Source organism: Parasteatoda tepidariorum, chromosome 3, assembly GCF_982258835.1.
Source record: "Parasteatoda tepidariorum strain Cologne lab strain chromosome 3, Ptep-v5.0, whole genome shotgun sequence".
In the NCBI taxonomy this organism is placed as follows: Eukaryota; Metazoa; Arthropoda; class Arachnida; order Araneae; family Theridiidae; genus Parasteatoda; species Parasteatoda tepidariorum.
This window is the reverse complement of record NC_141757.1, coordinates 6,491,509-6,517,606: the sequence shown is the minus strand read 5'-3', so window position 1 is coordinate 6,517,606 and position 26,098 is coordinate 6,491,509. Positions and strand designations below refer to the sequence as shown.

At 30.4% G+C, this 26,098-nt stretch overlaps 1 protein-coding gene across 1 annotated transcript in view; it reads right to left on the bottom strand.

Moving 5' to 3' along the window:
• The window catches only part of LOC107457389 (uncharacterized), a 168,801-nt gene that overhangs the window by 33,547 nt on the left and 109,156 nt on the right, over positions 1-26,098 (bottom strand). Inside the window, exons 3-8 of the mRNA XM_087158681.1 lie at positions 24,599-24,679; positions 19,285-19,350; positions 16,200-16,351; positions 8,187-8,295; positions 5,983-6,190; positions 997-1,048 (exon numbers count right to left, since the gene is read on the bottom strand). Coding sequence (XP_087014807.1) covers positions 997-1,048; positions 5,983-6,190; positions 8,187-8,295; positions 16,200-16,351; positions 19,285-19,350; positions 24,599-24,679 — 668 coding nt within the window. The remainder of the gene's footprint in view (positions 1-996; positions 1,049-5,982; positions 6,191-8,186; positions 8,296-16,199; positions 16,352-19,284; positions 19,351-24,598; positions 24,680-26,098) is intronic.

Sequence of the window (26,098 nt, the reverse complement as noted above, 5' to 3'; positions counted from 1 at the left end):
TTTTCTTGAAATTAACAAAATAATTGGAAATCAAACATAAATCAGAAGTCATTATGGTGAAATCTTTAAAGGATGGTATTGGCCCACATTGGGCTTTCTGGCCAACTATGATTAGGAGGATTGTGAAGCCATAAACTAGCTTTATCAAAGTGTGTAGTCAAATCTTTCAACAAAAAATAAGCACCTTTTAAGTACTTTTAAAGCCCTAAAAATATTTCTATGCACTATATACATAAACAAAATGCAAAATAATTTTCAAAGACTTTACATGATCATGATACAATAACTAGTTTTGACAAAGAACTTTTTTCTTAATTATATTAGCCACCATAAAAAGAGCGATAGATTTTTCAGTTTGATTTCAGAGGGTGGAAAATGAAACCTGAAATTGAGAATATTTTGCAAAATGCAGCAGAGTTGCACATGAAAGTGCAATAATCTAACGGAATCTAGCACAGCGATTACTCCCAAGTATTTAGTTAAACATGTAAAATGATTGGCGCTTTCATACGCTACGGATCGGCTGCCGAAATGGATTGTGCTTAAATGAACTGTGAAAACTTTGAATAGAACAGTGTGAAAACTATGATTTTGCCTATGTAGGCAAAAATCGACAAGGTAAAGAAAAAATTTCATTTTCAAAAAGGGAAAATTAAGCACTTTTTAAAAACTTCCAATAAACTTCCTTCAAGGGGTTTTAAAAAACCAAAATAAGCACCTTTAAAAACGTTACGTACCATGTTTATCAAAAGAATATTGAAAATAGTATAATTTATTTAGTCACTAAACGAAAAGTTAACTTTTACATCTAACCAGACTCTTTTAGGAAAAATATTTTTAATATGATTGATGTATTATTAAGATAAAGAATGAAATCCAATTAACCCTTTAAGATTCAGCTACATTGATAAGTAATTAATCACCAGGCATAATAATAATAATTGAGCATATTAATGCAAGAAATAATAATAGATCAATATGAAGATATGAATTTACCTTAAACAATTCATTTCATTTCTAACAACAGCATTCTCAGAGTTTTTCTTATCTGAAATAAAATAATACAAACATAATTTAGCAACTTTCATTCATGAAAAGAAACAAAAAACTCTTCTTTTCAATTTTGCAATGCATATGAGTTTTCTAACACAACAAAAAAAATTTAAAGATATAATGATTCCTAACAAAAACAAATTGAATAAATAAAAATATTATACTAATTAACAAAATAAAAAGTTTCCAAATGAAAAATATTCCATTTAATAAAATTATTGAAGAGCTTTTATTGGGTTTTACCCTTTACATTCTGTATAATTATGAGAACAAAACATTTATACACATCATAAACCCTATCTTATTCCGAATATTTTGAAGCTGGGGTTCATTCCAGTTTTATTTTATTGAAGCATTTCTTCTGAAAAATAAAAATATTTTTGGGAAAATTTTCTTATCATGCATAACAGTTATTTTCTACTTTTGCTTTTACTTTGCATTTTTTGCTTAATAAGTTCTATTTTCTTTTCAATTTTTAGTGCTCCTCACACTATTGTATTTATATTTTTTGCTTTGGCTATATCAATACAATATTAGAAAACAATATTTTTTCAGATATAATCATGTGAACTGATGGCAAGATTAAAATTTTTTTTAATTATTTTTTCTTCTTCTTTACTTTACAAAGTTATGATTTTGATTTTATAAATCAAACTATAGCTGGGGTACAAAACAGATTGTATTTATAACTTAAACACTTGTCAGATTATTTTAACTTTTTCACAAAAAAAATTAACCCTTACGTGAATTAAATTTAAAGTTCTTATGTTTACAAACAATATTCTTATTGTCAAATAATAATTTTCTTTTACTATTGTTTGAATTCTGACAAAAATAAAAGTCTACGTATGTAACAACAAAAACAAATGAATCAAACACATAAAAAGTTTTTCGCATAGTAAATTAATTATATACCCTTTGGTAATTACCGTCCCCTTATAGAGCATTTCAGGAAGGGACAGTAATTACAAAACGATAATTCTCACAAAATCTATGAAAAGTCTAAAGTTTATTAAAATAGCTATAATTTATAAAAATTGTTACACTCAGTAAAAATCAAATCATTTTTATTAGCTTGCAATTCCTTAAAAGGAAAGCAAGGGGTAATAACTACATTCAATAAAGTCACCCACAGTCTTTTAAAAGGAGGAATTATGCTTATTGATCCCAGAAGAAACGCAACTACAATTAAATTTTATTATCAAGTGAGTTCTTTGAAACCTGGAAGTTATATCTTATTCAACTAAAACCTTCATAGTGTTTTATTGGTACCTTTTGGATTCTGGAAAGTAATTACACAAAAGTGGGTGACACATACAATATAATATGGGGAACAAAATATACAAATTATTCTAAGAATATTGAATGTAAATATTGAAGTCAAATATACCAGAATATGTAAGAATTTATACCTGTAACACTTTTGGAATAAGTGTGTAAGGTTCACAGTACAGTAATGACATATTACCCAGGGGTCTGTCCAGACATTTTGTAAAAGGTCCATTTTTCGTGAAATTGTGAAAAAATTGCTCACATTCTTTCAAACAGGGTCCGTTATTGCAAAAAAAAAACTTTTTCAAGGAGTTCTTAAATTGTAAAGATATACAACATTATGCTCAACACTGTAAAATTATAATTAAAATAATTAAATTTTAAAAAATAAACAACAATTGTTGCTTCTAAATTAGAGATGCAACATACAAATATTTGGTATTTAGCCTATACTGCTAAACGCAGAATATTAATTTCGGACGAATAATGGAAGAATCGTCTGCCGAAGACAAAACTTAATTCGTTTACATCCATCTTTCTTGTTTTCTGCCCTGGAAAGGGTTTATTCGATTAACAAAATAATAACGAAGATAAACAAATTTGTGAAGGGTCCGATTAAAAGAAAAATCATTTTGTGAAGGGTCCGTTTTTTAGTTAAAATATTTTGTGAAGGGTCCGTTTTTAAGTTAAAATATTTTGTGAAGGGTCCGTTTTTATGAAAAGATATTTTGTGAAGGGTCCGTTAACGGACCCAAATTTCTTCTAAACAGACCCCTGTTACCCATCTTTTATTTAATTTATAAAAATATAATTTAAATATAAAATGCGTCTCATGCATATTTTTGTTCTTTGAGAATATCTTAAGTAAAACATACGAGTAAATAATAAAAATAAATATTGTATTGATAAATATTGCTTAAGGGCACACAAAAATACGAATAGAGAAAATAACTCTAAAATACTAAAAATGCAAACACTTTAATAAACTTAAACTTAGTGAAAGGGGTCCTATTTATGAGTTTTGGGAAAAGGCAGGGCCATTTTAATAGCAAGCAGGGCCCCCGGGGCACAGAAATGTTTTGGGCCCCTATAACATGTTTAAAATCGAACTAAAAAACTTCACATACACAAATGAAAACATTTTTAAGATATGGAATAATTTTAACAAACTTTTTATCACCCCAAAAACTCAATCATATAAAATAAAGCATTTTTAAACTATGCATAATTTTTTTTTTAAAAAAAATGAGAAGATGCAATCTTGCAATTGCAATCTTTAATAAAATAATTGTCAAAACCAAGAAGCTAAATAAAATAATTAAATTTAAAAAATCATAAGGGTTTCACAAATGAAAAAATTCAAAAAGGTATGAATTATTTCGTCACACTATTAAAGTCAGTTATTAAAATATCTTTAAATACACATCCGACATAACCAGTTTAAAAAATGCTGTCCCATAGTGATCCGTCATTCTAAACTCTTTCAATTATTACTTTATTTAACTAATTATAAATACTAAACGGAGTCGGTGGTGGACAAGCATAGAGAAATTACTTGAGTGCCTAAAAACTTCCTTTTAGCGTAAAAAAATAGATTTCGGTTGACTTTTTAAGTTTTCCTGGTGATTCAAATTATTGGCGTATGCATGATTATCAATCTCTATTTATAGAGAAAAAAAATGCACACATTTTGCACAAGAATATATTTATTTTAAAAAATTTATAAGCAATGTTTTGGCTCTTTGTTTTTTTTTAATACAATACATAAAATGTAAGATTCTCAGGATACCCATGCAAAGGCACTACTGTGAAAAGGGTCTTTTTAAAAAATTTGAATTTCGTGAATATCCCTAACTTTACCCTACAGGGGTCTGTCTAGGTTTTTTTAAGAGGTACCTATTTGTGAAAATTTAAAGAAAATTTGTGAAAATTAAAAATTAAATTCAAAAATCAACACAAAAATAGGGTCATGTAATAAAATATTTTAAAAATTGTCACTACAAATAAAAATCATTCATGACTGGTGAATTTCTATATATTTTTCCCAATATATTCAAAAATAATTTTGCTATTGTAAAATTTTGGCTAAAAATTGTATCAAAATTTCAAAATGCATAAAAATCGTTGTCCATAGTTAAATTTCCTTTTAAATTTAATAAAGGCATGCATTTAATAGTACTAATATTAAAAGTTATTTTAATTATGAGAACATTTTCAACTGGGCCATACAAACAAAAGTTTCACAGAGAAAAAAATGGTTCATAAAACAATAAATGTTTGTTAGAATAAATGTAGAATAGTGTTTAAGATAATGTTAAAATTTTGACTTCCTGTAAAGTTTATAGAGGGTGAGCATCATCGTTTCATTTTACAAAACTCAGCGTTAAAAAAAACTATGGTGCAAGTGATGGGCTAGGATTACCACATTGCACTATCTGACCATACACATGCTACCTTTTCGTAGAAGACACCTGGCATAAAAGCTCCTCTTTTCCATAGATTGCAATGAGAACTTTCTTTTTCATTTGTGAAACTACCATTTTTCCTAAAGTTGAATTTGTGATGGTACAGCTAAACAGTGTTCATAATTTTTTTACTCTTTAAAAAAAAAAAAAAAAAAAAAAAAAAATCAGATTTTTTGATTTAAATCAGATTTTTTTTATTTAAATAAGATTTTTTTCATTTTTATTCAAATACACTGTAAGAACTTTGATTTATGACTAAGAAAACTTTATAAATGTTTAATAAAAATTAAATTAATATTAAAACTATATTATAAGAATATTTCAGAAGCTCTAACTACCTAAAACAATTTTTTATTATAATACATAGCTTTGAATGCATAGCAACCATTTTTAAGCAAATGAATGATTGAAATTTAAAGATTAGATGAAATAGAGAATTTAAAGAATTCCTTAACTATTAAAACAAAGTTTCAATTACCAAACCATAATTTTAATTTAAAATAGTGATTTCTTTTTTTTCTCTTGAGTTTTAAAATGACAAAATAAATGTAACAGTTTGTATTTATAAATGTAGTCATTCATCAAAAAATAAATAAATATTTAATCTATACATTTTTATATTAAAATATTCATTTTTAATCCTATATCAAAATAAATAAGTTTAATAAAATTTTAAAAATCTATAAACTCATTAAAAAAAATTTCACAAAATTCCTTTATTGAAAACCTGATTACGTCAAAGATACTGTAAGCATATTAAGAGAAAAAAATACTTAAATGTTTACTTTAATCTGTACTTTCAATCTCAAGAATCAAAAGATTCTTAAAAATGTTATTTGAAATGTGTTGGAATTTATCACAAACCAAGAAAGAAAGTAATTTCTTTAACTAAAATTGATTAGCAATAATAAATTTAAAAACTTATGCAGCAATTTATTTAAAATAAATTTTAAAACTAAGAAAAAATAATAATAAAAGTATCAACAATTTAAAACACTGTTTCTTAACTTTTTAAATCAATATATATATGTATTAAAAAAATTATTTGATTTAAATAAATGGTTTTTTATTTGATTATTTAAATCAACCAACCCTGGATGGTGCCGCTAAAAGGAAGTAAATTTACCCTGGACATACCCCTGCCCTAAATAGACAGCAGAAAAATGATTATAATAATATAAAATGGTGTTACCTTCTGCAATGAGAAGTTTTTCTTGAGTTTTGGTGATGAGTGTTGAGTTGGTGTCTTTAGTCGGGTAGACATCTTCCTCTGGATCAAAGACTATGCTTGAATTTTGCTTCAAATTACTCCTATTTAAGCTATTTACATATCCGTTGTGCTTAGTATAATTATTGCTGGAATCAACTGAATCTTTTCTGCTGTGGACACTATTTACACTCTAAAAACAAAGGAATAAAAATTAAAAAAACAGATCAATATGTATGGTCAAAGATATAGTCTGATGATCAGTTTTTATTAGATTACTAAGTAAATTAAATAATTAAGACTAATTAAGACTTCGACTCAATGTAATATGTAAGAATAAATCGGAAGCCATACTGCAGGCTATAGCAAAACAATTATTAACATAGATTTCAAAACTATCATATGAGTATTTTATTCACAGCCTGGCACTGATGCAACTAAGAATTTTTTGTTCAATTCCAACGGTATACAAATAAGATCACATGACATGGCATATTTATATTTTATAGAGATAAATATTTTCATCAAGATTTATGATATTATTCATATACATTAAAAACAAAATATTCTACAACAGACAGGATCTTGACCCAGGGAGGCATTGAAGGTTTAGACGTTATATTTTTATGTTTAATAAAGACACGCGAGATGCCCATCACTGTAAATTTTCACAAAACCTAGATTCCATCTGCCTGGAGAAAAAAATCTAAATATATACAGTTTTGAAAATATTAGAATATGCGGTATTTTTTACACAGTTGCCACTCTAATCTTGAAGAAAAAAATTCCCTGTGTTTCCCTGCATATATTATACACAATATATTAAGAGGAGACACGCAATCACTGTGCTCTGGAGTGAGCTATATTGGATACACTATACTAGTTTTAAATGCTGGTAACGATACAGCTATTATACTATACATATTTTTAAGAAGGGTTAAAATCTCCCCCAAGAAATAAAACAATAACATTTCGCCAATCAGTTACGAAACTAGAAATTAATTTGACAGCAAGACATAACCATTTTGCTTAACTATTACTATATACAGTAAAAATACCATTGAAAAAAAAAGATTGAAACATGAATTTAAAATTTTTATAATTTCTCCAGTAACTTATTCATAGATTTATAACTTTGGAATTTTAAAAAGGGCAAGAGATAGTAAAATAGTTTGATTACGTCCATGAAAAATTAAATAAATAATTAATTTTTAACTTTTAAAGTAAGGTAAGATCATTCACAATTTTATACTAACAATAAAATTGTGAATGTACAAAAAATACTTCCATTTAATGAAAACATTTAGAATAAAATTGCAAATGTATAGCTGTCAACATAGATAGGAAAAAATCAAGTAGAGTTTCAAAATAATATAATAAAATAATAAAATTTCAAAATAATAAAATTTCATGATAATTGTTGCATAATGTACTAAATATTTTACACATAGGGAATTTTAGGGATTTTTATAGTCATTAAAATAGAAAAACTACAATATTTTCCTGTTAGGATAGACATTAAATATAATTAAAATCTTATGCATTACATTTCCTCATAATTTTGAATATTAATAGGCATTTAATTCATCAAAGACAGTTAAAAGATTTTTTTAATTAATTTAAAAAGAGAGTTCTGAATAAAAATAAACTGAACATTTTAGAACAAAAAAAAAGTTTGAACTGATTTCTTGAGGTCTGCTTCATTAGGTATTAGTAATAATTATTTAAATATTCAAGCAAACAATAATCTAGACAAAAATAGGGATTTAAATAGGGATTTTTTAGAAAACTTACTCAATTTTAGGGAATTTTCTAAAATGTACAAAAATTAGGAGAATCTTCATTAAATCAGTAGACCAGGAGAAACTGGCAAAATCCAGTAGTCTACTGGAAAATCCAGTTGAGTTGGCAACTATGTAAATATATTCATTAAGCAGCAGCATTGAAAAATAATAAGTTAACAGTTTGTTTGCAATATGCCAAAAGTCTATCATAATTATCCAGATACCATATATTCAAACAGCTTGTGAGCTGTCAGACAAAACTTAAATCTTTTTCTCAAAAATCCAGATCCCCATTATGACTTTTTTTTAATTTAATGATAAAATTGAAATCTGCTATAAAAAAAAAGAGAAAAATGAACAAGAAAAGCAACGATAATGATTATATAGAGTAAAAAGTGAACTTACATTTTCAATTTTAGGGACGGCAGTAGGTTTAATACAAGGAAAAGTTGAGTTTCTTTTGTACTTTCCACAAACGGTAGTTCTAGGAAATTTGGACAAGACTTCAAACCACCTATCGATACAAAATTTTGGAATTTAGTATTGTGCTGGTATAAATTTGTAAACAACATAAATGCAGACCAACCATCGAGTGAAAATATTACATTCTGAAGTTCTACATGGTTCAGTCTGAAGTTTATTATATTCTATAATTAATAATAACTACTTAAAGTATAGATAATTAACCTCAAATATTAGATTTTTGTTACAGATTTTCTTGTGGTCCTGCAGTTTCAGATTAAGAGGATAAGCAACAACAAAAACAAAAATTAGATAGGATGTTAATCATATCTGTAGTGTGTCTACAACTACAAAAATACAATTCCAACTCACTAGTATATGGGACATGTTAACTAGATTCTATACCGGGTACCTTTTCATAGAAGAAGGGTGACTTTTTTTATAACACCTTTCCCCACATTGGCGACCTTTGGACATGGTGGTAACACGCCTACCTCAACAGAAAAGCACACTTTGATTTGAACACCCCTACCTCGATGCATGGTCCACATTGAAAAGTTGACTTGCTACTTGTGACTGCGATATTATCCCCCTCTTAGAGCTGCTGCTACTCAGTCTCGATCACACACAACATCGGCCTGTATACACTCGACTGCTGAAAGCATCACGGGAGCGATCATGAACTTAATACAGCTCTCATAATCAGCATTTAAAAGTACGGTGATTTAAGTACAGCTTTCCCAGCCTCTCACAAAACAACAATGAACGAACTATTGGTATCCGTTCATCGAATTCTATCACAGATATAATTCTGGGAGGAATAACTGTAGTGTATCTACCACTACAAAAGTACAATTCCAATTCACTAGTATATAAGACATGTTAATTCGATTCTATGTCAAGGTACCTTTTCATAGAAGAAGATTGAATTTGTCGACAACTCCTATCCCCACAATATCTAAATAATAACACTCTGAGGGGGGAGTAGACTCACTGTATTGTGGACATCTCCATTGAAACAAAATTTCCCTCCTTTTAGGAAATTTTAGGTTAAAACTTCTAAAGCATTTTAAAAATTAAGTTTTTGATTTTAGAAAATTTTCTAATTACTGGTACGAAGCTTTTTTTGTTGTTAATGCATATAAAAAATAACAATAACTATGAAAATTATCAGAAGCTTAAAAAGGCTTCTAATTGCTCTGAATAACAGGCAATAAACAAAATCAAAAGAAGTTTCTTAGCAAAAAAGAATTACCATTATCTTCATGGTTAAAAATTAAGAGTAGAAAAGGTATAAGATATTTTTTTAGTTTTTAATTTGTACAGTATTATCATTTAATTAACTGTAATATTTTTAGTAAACTCAGTCCATAGAGAGCCAAAGCCTACTGAGCCCATCTCAGTTTTCTTGACCTTGGGGTTTGGAGTGCAAAAGCAGATGTTCCAGTTGGGTGGTCAGCCTAACACGGAACCCCCAGTGTTTAGTGCTTAGTACTCATTTCATCGATCCATTAAAGGGATGAACGACTGAGAGAGCTTGCCCAGTGGGGGGGGGGGTAATAGTTATTAACAATGTCAACCTGCAATGCAAAGGTACCCTGACACAGAATTGAGTTAACATGTCTTATATACTAGAGATTCGGAATTGTATCTTTGTAGTGGTAGACACACTACAGTACTTCCCCACCAGAATTTTTATCTGTGATAGAATTGGATGAATGGATACCACTAGTTGATACACTGTTTTGTGAGAAGCTGGGAGAGCTGTATTAAGATCACAGTCGTGTTCGCTCTTGCATTGTTATTAGCAGTCGAGTGCATACAGGCGAAACTGAGTAGCAACAAGGTGAATAATGTTGCAGTCACAAGTAGCAAGTCAACTTTTCATTGCGGATCACCCATCGAAGTAGGCGTGTTCAAATCAAAATGGGAGTTTCTATGTAAAGGTACCCTGACATAGAATCTAGTTAACATGTCTTATATACTAAAGATTTGGAATTGTAGTTTTGAAGTGGTATACACACTACATCCGGCTAGAGGATCAAACCAATGACCTGAGGCACAAGAGCATGAAGCACTACCACTCAGAGTCAGAGAGATGGGAAAGAGATTCAAAATAATCAAAATGCTTAAAGCAATGTGAATAAAAGCACAATAAAAGTGCTTTTATTAAAAAAAAAAAACATTTTTAATAACAATACTGTTGTCATTCCCTGGGAAGGATAGCTACGAAGTCTTTTTCTTTTTATACCGCCAGATGGCGTTCTTTTAAATTTGTATGTGTTTGTTTGCTTTTTGTTAATAAACTTTTACTTTCTGTCTGAATCTCGATCCACAGACTACAGTTGGCAGCACGGCTGTGGTTTTGAAAATTATGACGCAGTAAAAAGTTTCACTTAGTTTCGCCGTGATTTACATCGTTTAGATTCCAAAATCAAAATGAACAGGGATCTGCCGAGTATCCCACTGCTGAACAGTGAGAACTTTTACCAGTGGAGTATTAAAGTCAAGGCTTTGCTGACACTTAAGAAAATTGCTAATGTGCTAACTGAAGAAGCCCCCGTTGATCCAAAGTTGCGGGAACAATGGACATTAAACAATGATGACGCAGTTGCATACATACAACTATCGCTTTCTGATGACCAAAGTCTTCAGTTCGCAAACGAAACTAACGCTAAAATTCTATGGGAAAAAATTCAAAGCACATTTACTGGTAAAACAGAAGATCGAAAAATCGATGCAAGTAACGAAATAAAAAATCTTGAAATGAAAGAAAATGAAAATGTGTCAGACTATATTGCAAGATCACGAGGACTTAAAACGAAATGTTCATCACTTGGACTGCAAATTACAGAAAGAGAACTTGTCTATTATACTGTTAGAGGATTAAGAGGAAAATTTGCAAAAATAAGAGAGATCTTGAAAACCCAACGCGAAAAACAAATGGAGGAAATTTTAGAAATACTGCGGGAAGAAGAAAACAGCTTATCAAAATTAAGAAATGAAATTCCTAGACGAACAGAAGCATTCGGAGTAAAATATAAATATGAAAATAGAAGCAGGAAGAAATGTTTCATCTGCCATAAAACGAATCACCTAGCTAAAGACTGCTACTTCCGAAACAAGAACGAGGGAAATCAAAACCAAACATATCAAGAAAAAAGAACATTTTCGAACTATAAATCGGGCATGAACAAAATCAAAAACAATAACGCTCATTGTGCATTTGAAAATCGAGATAAACATTCTAGTGAAAATTTTGCACTTACCGCAGAACAAGAACAACACCAAATAAATTCAAGTGCTACCGGTAAAAACAAAACTGTTTTCATTTTGGATTCTGGTGCTACTTCGCACATGGTAAAAGATTTAAACTTTTTTGAAAACTTAAATCATGTTAATGGAATAATACAATTAGCAGGTAAGAAAGCAAATTTAATTTCGAAAGGAATTGGTATAGTAAAAGCTACAACAACAGTTGATAATTGCAGTAAAAATCTAACAATATATGATGTAATATATGTACCAGATTTACGAAACAATTTAATTTCAGTATCTAAATTAATTGATAAAGGTTATAAAATTGAATCTAATGGTAATGATATTTTGATTTTAACTAATGATAATCGCAGTGTTTTAAAAGCCGTAAAAGTAAACAATCGTTTTGAAATTTTAATGGAACCGTGTAATAACATTTCACCTAAATTTTTTGATTATAACGATGTAAACAATTCTGAGTTAGAATGTAATGAAGTAAGTAATTTGGATACTTATAATATTTGGCATAAAAGACTATGTCATTTAAATCCACAATACATGGTTAAAATGCAAAATGTTATTGGCATAAATTTTAAAGATTTTGAAAATTATCATTGTGAATCTTGTGATATAAGTAAAGTAACTCATAAGAGTCATCCATCAGTTAATATTGCACAAAGTAATTCTGTATTAGAGTTAATTCATGCGGACCTTGCAGGCCCTATAAATTGTGATTCATTAGGAAATTCAAGATATTTTTTAGTACTAGTGGATGATTTTTCTGGGATGTACTTTTCTTATTTTTTGAAACATAAAAATGAAGTATTTGAAATGTTTTGTATGTTTAAAGAAAGGTATGAAAATTTAATGAGTAAGAAAATCAAAAGATTCAGAACAGATAATGGTCTAGAATTTGTGAATAACGAGATAGATAGTTTTCTAGAAAAATACGGGATCATACATGAAAAAACAGTACCGTATAATCCTTCGTCAAATGGATGTGCTGAGCGAGCCATAAGAGTATTAGTAGAAAGGGCTAGGATATTATTATATGAAAGTGAATTACCATTAAAATTTTGGGCTGAAGCAATAAATTTTAGCACACACATTTCTAATCTTACACCGCGTAAAAATAAACAGAATCTTCCGATTGAAATATGGTCAGGAAAAGAACCTAAACTTAACTACTTAAAAATATTTGGATGCGTCGTTTATTTTCATATACCTAAACAATTCCGTAATAAATTTGATGTTCCGGGAAAACGTGGGATTTTCGTCGGTTATTCTAGAGAAAGGCGCGCTTATAGAATATATGATGTCGATAAAAATATTGTAATTGAAGAGCGATCTGTTAAATTTAACGAATCATTAAGGGGAAGTAAATTTCTGACAAACAAAAATGAATGTAGCATATGGAACATTGAGGATTTGACCCACTTTAATATATCTCTACCACAGATCGAAACTGAAACCCAAAACTCCCCTCGAACTGAATCAAGCAGTGAACATTCTTTTTCTCATAAATCGTCCCAAGAAAGTGCCGATTCGCAAAACGAAAATAATCAAAATACTCCGGCATTAAGACGTTCTGAAAGAATTAAAAATAAAATATCAGCTAACGCGAACTTAGCCTTGAAAGGATCATCTATTCCTCAAAATTATGACCAGGCGATAAATAGTAATAAATATTCCGAGTGGAAAACCGCAATGGAAAACGAACTTCTTTCGATGGAGAAACATAAGGTTTTTGAATTAATTGAGAGGCCTAAGAAGGATAAAATAATAAAAAGTAAATGGGTGTATACAATTAAAAATGACGATAATAACAAAATTTACAAAGCGCGACTGGTTGCAGCAGGGTTTAATCAAATTAAAAATGTTGATTATTCTGAATCATATTCACCTGTGGTAAATATTGAATCATTCAGGTTATTAATTGCTTTATCAGCAAAATTGGATTTATTTGTTAAATTTTTTGATATTAAAACTGCTTATTTATATGGTGATATTGATGAAACTCTGTATATGGAAATACCTCCAGGCTTTGAAGATAAATATGGTAAAAATAAAGTGTGCAAATTAAATAAAAGTATTTATGGTCTACCTCAATCTGGTAGAAATTGGCATATAAAGTTAAAAAATGAACTTAAAAAGATTGGTCTCACTCAACTTGCATCTGACAATTGCGTATTTACTAAAATTAATGATAATGACTTTTTCGCAATTTGTGTATACGTAGATGATTTGGCAATATTTTCTAATAATTCGAAATTATGCAAGGAAATTATTTCAAAACTTAATCAAACATTTGAATTAAAAGAAACAACTAATGATTCAAAATTTTTAGGCATTGAGATTTCACAAAAAGAAAACGGAATTGGTCTATCTCAAACTCATTACATTGAAACTTTAATGAAAAAATATGGTTTGGAAAATTGTAAGAAAACAAATACTCCCATAACTAAAGGTGAAGATAGATGTTTTAATCCTACTAATGATTTAGTAGATCAGACTGATTATCAGGAAATCGTCGGTGAACTTTTATATTTAGCAAATAGAACCCGACCAGATATTGCATTTGTAACTAGTTATTTATCACAATTTAATAAACGTCCAGAAAAAAGGCATTATGTTTTGGCCAAGAGAGTTTTGAAATATTTGAACGGTTCAAAAGATAGAGTCTTGTTTTATAGTAAAGAATTCGGTTTTTTAAACTGTAGTGCGGATGCAAGTTGGGGCAATGCAGAAGGAGGAAAATCTTTTTCAGGTTGTGTAATTATGATAAGTAATTCTCTTATAACATGGAAAAGTAGAAAACAAAGATGTGTAGGACTTTCAACATGTGAAGCTGAATTATTTGCTGCAGCTGACACAGCTCGAGAACTTACTTGGATAATAAATATGTTAAATGAACTGAACTGTAAAAAATTTATTGATGCTCCTGTTACTATGTTTTCTGATAGCCAAGCAGCTATTGACTGGTTGAATAATGGTAAATCTTCTAACAAAACCAGGCATGTAAACCTTAAATTTCATTTTGTGCGAGATATGATAGAAGATAAAATATTGAAAACTGTTTATAAGAATACTAATGATAATATTTCTGATTTTTTAACTAAAGCTGTAACTTTTGAGAAGTTAATTTTTTCTTTGGAAAAAATAAGTTTAATTTGAAATTTATGTTAAGAGAATTAATATTTTTTGTGTGTATATTGTTATATGTGTTAAAAAGTAAAATCCTTCTCGCAGGGGGAGATTGTTGTCATTCCCTGGGAAGGATAGCTACGAAGTCTTTTTCTTTTTATACCGCCAGATGGCGTTCTTTTAAATTTGTATGTGTTTGTTTGCTTTTTGTTAATAAACTTTTACTTTCTGTCTGAATCTCGATCCACAGACTACAAATACAATATGTTAGTAAGATTTATAAAAATATAGAAAACAAGAAATGTAAAAAAAATTAAGTCAATTTCTACTTAGGTCAACATAGAAACATTTTATTTTAGTTACTTTTTATAAAAATAATTAGAATTTTTTTCTCCCATATAAAACTAAAATTAATTATTAATTAAATTTAATGAATGAATTAATATTTGAAAAAAACCGTACTAACATCAAGTGTCATATATCCACTACAAGTTTATAAAACGTGTATTTGAACATGAATGGATGAATAAATATTATTTTAAATAAATATTAAAATTGAAAATTTGAACAAAATATATAACTAATGGTAAGAATTGAAAAAAAAAGGAGCACAGTACCAGACAACTATAAAAGTATAAATTTAGTGACGTAGACCACACGTGCTACCACGTCATGTTCTTTATTGAATTTATCTGACACAGCGAATATAAAATAATTAAATATTTAAATGAGAGCAATAAACTATTTTTTTGTTCAAATAGAGTCTTAAGTTAGAAATTATCACTGATGTTATTTTTAAAATATGTGAAAAACTGTTCCGCTTATAGTAAAATTTAAAACAATGACTAACGTTTAACCCATCAGAAAATTCCATTTCGTTTTTCGCTCATCCCTATTTAATGAATGAATTAATATTTGAAAAAAAAAACTGAACATCATCCACTAAAAAAAACGATTAACATCATCCACTAAAAAAAACGATTAACATCATCCACTAAAAATTTAACAAAATTTATTTGAAGTTGAGTGTATGAATAAAAAGTATTTTATGAACGATTGAAAATTTAAACAAGATGTATAAGGAGAGTGTGAACTAATACAGTAGGGAACCGATTATCCGGAATGGTCGGGACCATCGTTATTCCGGATAACTGATTTTTCCGGTTTTCTGAATCGCTACAAAAAGCCGTTTTTTTATTGTTAAACCTAACTAAAAAAAAAAAAAAAATTTGGAAATAATCTTAGAAATAAGAAAAAACGATGAAGTAATACACCAATGATTATTTCCAAAATGATGGTAAGGTAAACATCTTTAATTTTTTTTTAAAAAATGGCGAGAAAATATATCGAATTTTGTTCCGGTTTGTTGGTTTTCCGGTTTTCTGATTTCCGGATAACGGGTTCCGTACTGTAGTAGGCATTGAAAAAACATAAATAAGATGCTAAAGTGAAGAATAAATTACTTTCATGAGCACAAACATTACATTAAAAGTAAGCATTAGTCAGCATTAATAAATGAAGTTAAATGTATTTTTCAGATAAAAACGATTTTACTTTTTGGATTCGTCTTTACTCATGCCCTTGATAAAATGGACTTTATCGGGGCAGGTGACTGACAGAGCAAATGGATTCCCCGTGACGGCTTCGGCATCGGACACCTCCAGGACGCAGTTCATGTCGATGATAGCTTGAGGAACTGTCTCTGGCTGCAATCATTTAAACACTTGTTATTAACAGTATCAATAAGTTTTGAAGCATTTTATTAAATTTCTAAAATGAAGAAAAAAAATTTAAGAAACAAGCGTGAAATCAAGTAATTTTCAGAATGTTATAAAATATCCATGATAATTCCATCTTTATTTAAAAAAAAAAAAAAAAAAAAACGCGCATGAAGTGCATTTTCGACTAAAAGAATGTGACAACTCGTAGACAACTTTAAAACCACCATTTGATTAATTTAGTCATCCTGCGACTGATGAGAACTGTTAATTTTGCCCTTATACCTGGTCAATTTCACCCAATACCTGGTCAATTTTGCCCTATACTTGGTCAATTTCAGCCAATATTATACAATATTTGGAGTTATGCACACGCACATTCATAATTGTAATATTGGACCAGACCTGTTCCATAAAACTATCCTAATTTTTAACATTACAAAGTTCATGTTCTGTTTAAAAAAATTCCTACCTTTTTATTCCTACAACATTCAATTATGTAAATATAACATCAACAGTCTTTAATGTTGGTGTGTACTCAATAACTTATTGGTTTTTTGATAAACCCATTATAAACATGATAACATGTAATAAATTGTACAGGACATTCTGTAGCCACAATCTTTTATATACATTTTTTCGATACTTTTAGTTGAAAAAGCATACTGAGGGCAGTTTTTAAGCTAGGAAGAAATATAAAGATTTTGTACAGTTTTATACCTTGGAAGAGATTCTATACTTTCTATTTCCTCTGGCAATCAAACAGGTTTTCCAATATGGATAAGAAATTCATTAGATTTGAAACACATTTTCCATATTTTATTCTCTCATCCACATATTAATTTAAAAACTCAAATTTGAATTTTTAACTTTACAAAGAAAGATATTAAGGGTGATGAACAACTCTTTAAACGAAATATCAAAATTTAACAGGGTGCATAGCCAGATTTTTCAACAAAAAAGAAGCACCTTTTAAGTACTTTTTAGACATCCAAAAATATTTTAAATCACTTTCCAAAAAAAAAAAAAAAGTAATCATAATTAGGAAGGATCTGTGCAATAATAAAAATTATTTTTCTTGAAGTTTTTTTTTTGATTTATGAACATAAAATCTCTAAAATTGAAAAACATTTTCAAAAACTTGACATAAGAATGATAAAATAACTAGTTTCTGATAAATATTGCAGAAAGAATTATGAAAATCGTGCATTTTTCGTAATTTCGAACGACAATCGATACGTCAAAAAAGAATAAATCTCTTTTTAAAATATAAAAAATTAAGCACTTTTTACTAGCCCCGGATAAAAAAAAAGAAACTTTAAGGGCTTTTAAAAAACGTAAATTAAAAATAAGCACCTTTAAGAACTTTTCAAAAATTTTACACTGCCTGAGAATTATTCACTTAATTATATTAAAATTAGAACACTAAGTATTCCTTAAAGTTTGAAGAGTACCAATTGAATTTTAGGGTATGTTAATAATAATAAGATAAAAATATTAGAAATTTTTTTAAATAAAAACTAACCAACAAATCTGAAATTTTAATCTACAGAAAATTGACCTATAATGAAAGAAGAAAAAAATCTTCAAAAACTCAAAAAATGCCCTTAAAAAGCAAGAGACATCTCTGTCTTTTTAAGAGCATTAAAAATTTCATCAAAATCAGGAAATAAATATTCTATGTTTAGTCAGTTATTAAAGAGTTAATTCAGATCGCCCTCCAACGTCACCAATACCGCTAAATGGGATAAAATTTTACCAGGGTACGTAGTCGAATCCTTCAACAAAAAATAAGCTAAATAATTTTAAAATATATTTTTAAACACTATACGTATACATTTACAAAATAATTGTCAATGACTTCACACGATCATGATAAAATAACTAGTTTCTGACAAGAAAACTTTATTTTGGTTATATTAGCCACCATAAAAAGATCCAGAGATTTTTTGGTTCAATATCAGAGGGTGGAAAATGAAATAGAGAATATCTTGCAAAATGCAGCAGAGCTGCACATGAGAATGCAATAATCTCACCAAACCTAGCTCAGTAGTCACTCCCAAGCATTTCATCAAACATGTAAAATGATTGGAGTCTTTCATAAGCTACGAAATGGATTGTGGTTGAATGAATTGTGAAAATGTTGAATAGAACAATTTGAAATGTGCTTTTTTATAATACGTGGACATGTTAAACAAAAGAAATCACATTTTCGAAGAGGGAAAATTAAGCACTTTTTAAAAACACCCAATGAGAAAAGCACCTTTAAGGGCTTTTAAAAAACGAAAATCGAAATTGAGCACTGTAAGCACTTTTTAAAAATGCTGCGCACCCGGAAAATAATCTAAATATTTAAAGCGCAAAAATTTTTTTTTAATAAAAGCACAATACAGTGCCAAGCATTCCATCCAAGCATTTCATCAAACATGTAAAATGATTGGAGTCTTTCATAAGCTACGAAATGGATTGTGGTTGAATGAATTGTGAAAATGTTGAATAGAACAATTTGAAATGTGCTTTTTTATAATACGTGGACATGTTAAACAAAAGAAATCACATTTTCGAAGAGGGAAAATTAAGCACTTTTTAAAAACACCCGATGAGAAAAGCACCTTTAAGGGCTTTTAAAAAACGAAAATTAAAAATAAGCACTGTAAGCACTTTTTAAAAATGCTGCGCACCCTGAAAATAATCTAAATACTTAAAGCGCAAAAAAAAATTGAATAAAAGCACAATAAAGTGATTTTATTCACATTGTTTTTTGCTTTAGACAGAGTAGCACAAAGTATATTCATTCCTTCTTTTTGGATAGTCTTGCTTTGTAGCAGTCTTATTTAAATTTCATAAGTAGGGGGGAGACCCACTTGGGAGCAGTCAGGATAATAATTATTCCCACAACCTACTTGACTTTATTTACTTACATGTTCATCAACAGAATAAGCCAATTCTCCATCATCATACAAGACAAACCACCTCCTTTGCCACCGCTGGAAGAAAAAAAAAATGAATGTTTATCACATGTACAAAAAAGAACAACACATTTAAAGCTATATTAAACAGCTAGATAGTTTTATATTTATCGTTCGATTTAAAAGAATATCCCTAGCAGCAAAACAAATCGGGCTCTCATTGAGCCAATAATTATGAATCTTGGCTCAGTAAGTGTTCATAGGGCATTTATTTTTCTTTTATTAGCCCTGTATGGAATTCTTCGATTTACCCGATATTTTGTATCCATTACTTAGCCAATGCAGGTTCTATATAGAATTGTCAGAGTCACCCGATATTTTGTATCCATTACTTAGCCAATGTAGGTTCTATATAGAATTGTCAGAGTCACCCGATATTTTGTATCCATTACTTAGCCAATGTAGGTTCTATATAGAATTGTCAGAGTCACCCGATATTTTGTATCCATTACTTAGCCAATGTAGGTTCTATAGTGTCCCCTAAAGTTTGATATTGTCCCCACATAGGACCAATATTGAAAAATCCTCGATGCATGTTCATAAAGAACATATGTTGAGTCAATTTTCAGCCCAACTGGGTCCGAGGTAAAATTGTTGCCAGGGATGTTTTTATCAAACGACATACATTCTTACGAAAGCAAAACCCTCTTATAAGGCGTAAATACTTTTTGATTGTCATCATATCTTGTAACGTAAACGCACATAAACTTCTATCAGAAAAAAACTACAAGGTTTCATTTAATAAACTGTTGTGCATGTATATATATATATATATACACCAAGTCTTAAAACTGTTATGCACTGTAAATAAATTGCAATAAGCATCATATTAGTGTCCTTGTTTTGATGGTTAACAAATATTTCAAATCAGAAATAATATTTTTACTCAATAATCTTTTCGTTGAGAAAGAACGGTGTTTATATAAGGAAGGGAAAACAAAAAATTTCCTTTGTTTGCATTTTCCCAATCATCGCTCAAAAAATCAATAGAAACGAAACCACACAAAAAAAAAGCTCCCAGTAAGTAAACAAGATTATCTGAATTGTTTTGTTTAAAGCTCTTCCCTATTTGTTCTTTTCGATAATTCCGCAATCTCTTGAAGAGGCAGAAGGAAGGGAAGGAGAAAATGTTATCTAAGAAAATACCACCCAAGATCGAGTTCACGGAATAGACAATAATGATAACCGACGTACTCGGAACAACCATTTCCATTTCGAATAAAATCCATCCTTGTTTTTAGCGTTAACTCCGAGTTGAGGTTTGCATCTTAATTTCACGCGCCTTATTTCCAAATTTGGAAAACAAATTGAGAAAATTAGAAGTAATCACTTCATTCAGGAAGTTCGAAATGAGGAGGGGAAGGGGGTTTCGAGTTAACTATCTAACATGAGGGTGTACAACCTTTTTGAGTGAAGGGCCATTAGCGCGACAGGTAGATTAGGGAAGGGACGAGCGCATATTTAGTCCTATTAGCGGCAAATATGATAATTTTCATATAAACATTAGTGTTCTAAGCACTAAATATTTTTAACAGTAAACTTAACAACATACTTGCAGAAAATTAAATACTTTTAATTATTTGAATTTATTTTAAAAAAAAATGATACTTTAAAAATAATAATAATAAAAGCCGTAGAACACCCGACCCAATTTTGGGTTTACGACTACTAATGTTCAACTCTGTAGCCTTGTCATTTTGAACCCAATCCAGAAGACAAGGAAACTTCTGGATCAGTACCCCCAGAGGTATTGATTTGTTAGTGGAACATGGAGGACTTTGCGACTCGACAGATTTAACGTGTATCAGTCACCATTTACTACACGGGGAGTCTTCGGCCAGAGGGAATCGAATCCAAGACCTCTTGGACTTGGGCCCAGTGCTCTAGCAACCAGACTATCCCGGCCCCTCCAGGTACAGTTTACGAGCCATTACACGAACCGCAGAAAAGGGCAAAATTAGGACTGGCCGTTTGCTTAATCTGAACAGGGACGCTTTTGAAAAGGTCATGAGGCCACTTTTAAAGAAAGCCATTTAAAGTTATTGAAAAAACTGTTGAGATGATTTTATGTAATGTTTCATTTCTTTTGAATGGTAAACATTGAAAAGTTCGTCTCGAAAATGAAGAAACATTTTAAGAAACAAATGTGTCATAAAGTAATTTTTAGAATAAAATATTCATAATAAGTCCATTTAAAAAAAAAAAAAATGATACTACGATACAGGTGGGGTGCCCTTTTGATAAAAAAAATGGCGATGGAGCGGCGACTGGCAGACAATTATTTAATCACCATTTGTTTTTAGTCCTCCCGCAGCGACTTATAATTTTGTATAATTCCGCCATGCTCTTACAATTTTATAACCGTCGTTGAACAGCCGAACCAATTTTTCTAGTTTACGACTTATAATGTTCAACTCCGTAGCCTTGTCATTTTGTATTGGGGGAAATTTGCCATCGTCGAGGACTTTTAGGATGGAACTAATCCGGATTTGCGTTACATGGAGAGGAAGACCACGAGAACCTCCCACGGTTAGCCTGATGGCAAAGGGACTCTAACCCATGATCCGTCTACCACTGAGGATATTTTACGTCAGCAAGTTGGCTGGTGCAAGCGGGATGCGGAATTAAAAGCTTTAAATAACCGTCAATGATGATAACTTCTTTTTAAAAAAAACTAATACAATTTCTCGTACTAAAAACTTCTCTAAATAAAAGACTTTCATTAAATCAGGGGTCTGTCCAGACATTTTGTGAAAGGTTCGTTTTCGTGAAATTGTGAAAAAATTACTCACATTCTTTCAACCAGGGTCCGCTTTTGTGAATTTGAACAAATAGGGTCCGTTATTGCAAAAAAACTTTTTCAAGGAGTTTTTAAATTGTAAAGACATACAAGATTATGCTCAGCACTGTAAAATTATAATTTAAAAAATTAAAATTTAAAAAATAAACAGCAATTGCAGCAACTAAATTAGCGATGCAACATGTAAATATTTGGTATTTAGCCTATACTGCTGCACGCAGAATATTCATTTCGGACGAATAAAGGAAGAAGCGTCAGCCGAAGACAAAATTTAGTTCGTTTACATCTGTCTTTCTTTCCACCCCTTCCTGGGAAGGGTTTATTCGATTAACAAAACAATAATGAAGATAAACAAATTTGTGAAAGGTTCGATTAAAAGATAAATTATTTTGTGAAGGGTCCGTTTTTAAATTAAAATATTTTGTGAAGGGTCCGTTAACGGACCCAAATTTCTTCTAAACAGACTCCTGATTAAATCAATTAAAATAAATAAACCATTAACTATGCGTAAATGTGTAAACACAAGATGAAAAAGAAGAGACAATGGAAGATGAAGTTACACAGCTAGGGTGGTTTCGATAGGTGGAATTGTTGCCATTCTGAAAAAAATAAATAATGTTTACAAAAGTAGGAAATCCCAATTACCGCCAACTAACCCTACCCTTTAGGTACGTGAAAGGCACCCTAAAATCTCCTTAAAGGGTCAAAAAACGGAAAAAAAAGGCTCACCTATAATTAAGTGTCATTATAGTGTCGTTAGAAGGAGATATCCTTTTCTTTTAAACCTGATTCGATCATAATGCTCTCTTTTTGCCGCAGGGGCCTTTCACACACCCGAAGTCGGCATTTAGTGCAATTGAAACAAAACATTTCTCGTTGTTGGGTGTCCATTCATTCCAATGGTCACACAATCGAAAGAAAAAACTTGATTTATCGAACAAAATAGTAATCTATACAAATAAAACCCAGAAAGCATACGGCAACCTTGTTTCGGTGTACTGAAAATCTTTTTTTATCAATAAAGCAAAAATATTGCAGCTTCAAACCTTTCATCATTAAAAATTATTTTTGAAGCTTTTTTTTTTTAAGAAGGATTTGTCACTTAGGTAAAATGGTCACTTAGGACCGTCATGACGTTATAGCTGACGTCACACTAGCGATAGGATCAAATTGAAATTTCGACAGTTCATTAAAATTTCGTGACAGGGTGGAATTTAGTTGAGCATACAAGACGTTGCGAAAATAAACCTTATAATTACTTAGATTATAAGACTATTTTCACCTTGAGACTAGCTTTATTAAAGGATGTTTTTTTTTTTTTTTTTTACGTTTGAAAACCCTAAGACAACATTGATTTAAGGTTTTTATATGGAAGGTTGTTTTCCAAGGTTTTGAATTAGGGAAATGTGTGTGGAATAGAGCGGATTGTCACAAATCTTATTTTAAGGTTAAAAGGTTTACACGTAGCATTACAAAAAAATTTAATTGTACTTGAAAGATTTTGAAATTGTTTATTCTAAAAGCCTAACTACAATTGGTATAGCCGGGACAGTCTTGTTGTCAGGACGCTGGACTCACGTTCGTGAGAACGGTAGTTTAAATCCAGTCAGCCGAAGGCTCCCCGTGCAGTAAATGATGAATTGTGCACGCTAAATGCGTCGGATCGCAAAGTCCTCCATGTTTCCATAACAAATTATACCTCTAGGGGTACTGAATTGGGGATGGATCGTTCTCTGGTTCAGGTCAAAAGTACGATCTGTGGACGAATGAATAGATGCATGAATGGGTTCGCCCTATAAACGAACAATTTTACCTTCGCCCCAGTTGGACTCAAAATTGACTCAATATGGGATGGATCCTACATGAACATCCAACGAGGGACCCATATTGGGATGTCTAGAGTTTTTAATATTGGTCCTATATAGGACTAATATAGGCCTACATACAGCCTATATTGCTATATTGGCTGAATAATGAATCTAAAAGCTATATATGAGTTGTAAAGTGGCTATAAAATATAGGGTGAATCGGATAATTTTATATAGGGGCAATATCGGCTCTTTGGAACACTTATTGAGCCAATATTCGTGAATATTGTTCCAATGAGGGCCCAAGTTTTTTTTGCTGCTAGGGGAGTGTAACGTATAGAAGTGGCAGAAATCGAATTCTTGACCATAGATGGCGCCACCGGAAAACAAGAATAATCACACCCCTTGTCTTAATGGCCTACAACAACAATTTGTATTGATTAAGAACACGAATGAGAACCCGATTGGAGAAATTACATTGACGGGCGAAACATTTTCGCTGGCATGCAAATTTTTCACATCCAGTGGGTGCCTATTCCATACCCCAACTTGAAATAATAATCCTGCCTACCATAAGAGTTCTTCGGTTAGACAGACAGTACTGTGTTAAAAAAAAAAGTAATTAGTGAAGGAAGTAATTTACAAAGAAAAAACTTACCTTGTTCCGATTAATAGGCAAGGAAAAGTCCCAATCTGGTGCAACAAATAAGTAGCCACAGCATGACACTTTACGGGTAGCCTAAAAAGTAAGAATGAAAGCACATATAGTTTCGGCTTATTATTTTTTCTAACAAAAGTATTCTTTTCTATCGTTATTTAAAAAACAAACAAAGATTTGAAACATTGAAAGAAATGCTTAATAATGATAAAGCTTTCTTTTTTTCAATAGTTTTTTTAAAATAATTTATTACGTACATTCAATTATTTTATATTGGCTGCGTCAAATAAATTCAATAAAGAACATGACGTGTGGACCACGTCACCCAATTTATACTTTTATAGTTGAGCCTCCAATTCCTACTCTTAGTTCTCCCTACATCTTGTTCAAATTTTCAATCATTAAATAAAATACTTTTCATTCATTCACTCAAGATCAAATACATTTTTTTTTAAAACTTCTAGTGGATGATGTCAATAGTTTTTTCAAAATATTAATTCATTCATTCAATTTAATTAATCTCAGTTTCATATGAGAAAAAAAAATTTAATTATTTAATAAAAAGAAACTACAAATAAATTTTTTCTACGTTGACCTAAGTAGTAAATGATTTTAATTTTTTTTATATATATTTCTTGTTTTTCTGGACGCAAATCAGTTTACTTTGTAGGATTTGATCAAGATACTCATCAAATAACATGCAAACTAAAACGTGGCAAAGATGTCACACAAGAATTCTCAAAAATATTTTTCCATAGTTGCTTATCATGTTTATTTATTTATCAGTAATAGGAGAAATGGCGATACAATACAAGGATGGGGAGAGAGATACATTAAGAGGGTAAACAAAACAAACCTGTTATGGCAAATAGTTGTTACAGGTCTGATTCTTTTTAAAGTTTCAGTTTTTAATCTCTAGTTTTATGACTGATACAACAAAAAATGTTATTTATTTATTTCTATTTATATTATTGTTGTTGTTCATTTACGTCAGACTAGAGCTGCACAATGGGCAATTGGCGACGGTCTGGGAAACATCCCTGAGGATGATCCGAAGACATGCCATCACAATTTTGATCCTCTGCAGAGGGGATGGCACCCCCGCTTCGGTAGCCCGACGACCTGCACGCGAAGTCGAGCACTTTACGGTAGTCGAGCACAGTTTAACGAGGACCAATACCGCACACCCTCGGTCCCTACGCAGGCTGATTCAAGTGGTCACCCACCCGCACACTGACCGTAGCCAGTGATGCTTGACTTCGGTGATCTGCTGGGAACCGTGTCTTAACGATCAGTCCACTGCGGGACTATTTATATTATTATCTATTCGGTTATTTTATTTCATTTTTTATTTATTTTTTAAACTGGAGTTTTGTGTTGTTCTTATTTTTGCTGACAAGAGGGGTGTGAGCATTCCTTACGTACCACAATAAAATCTCCCATTTTCAAAAAAATTTTAAATGCAAAATTTGTTTTTAAATATAACATAATTCATTGCAA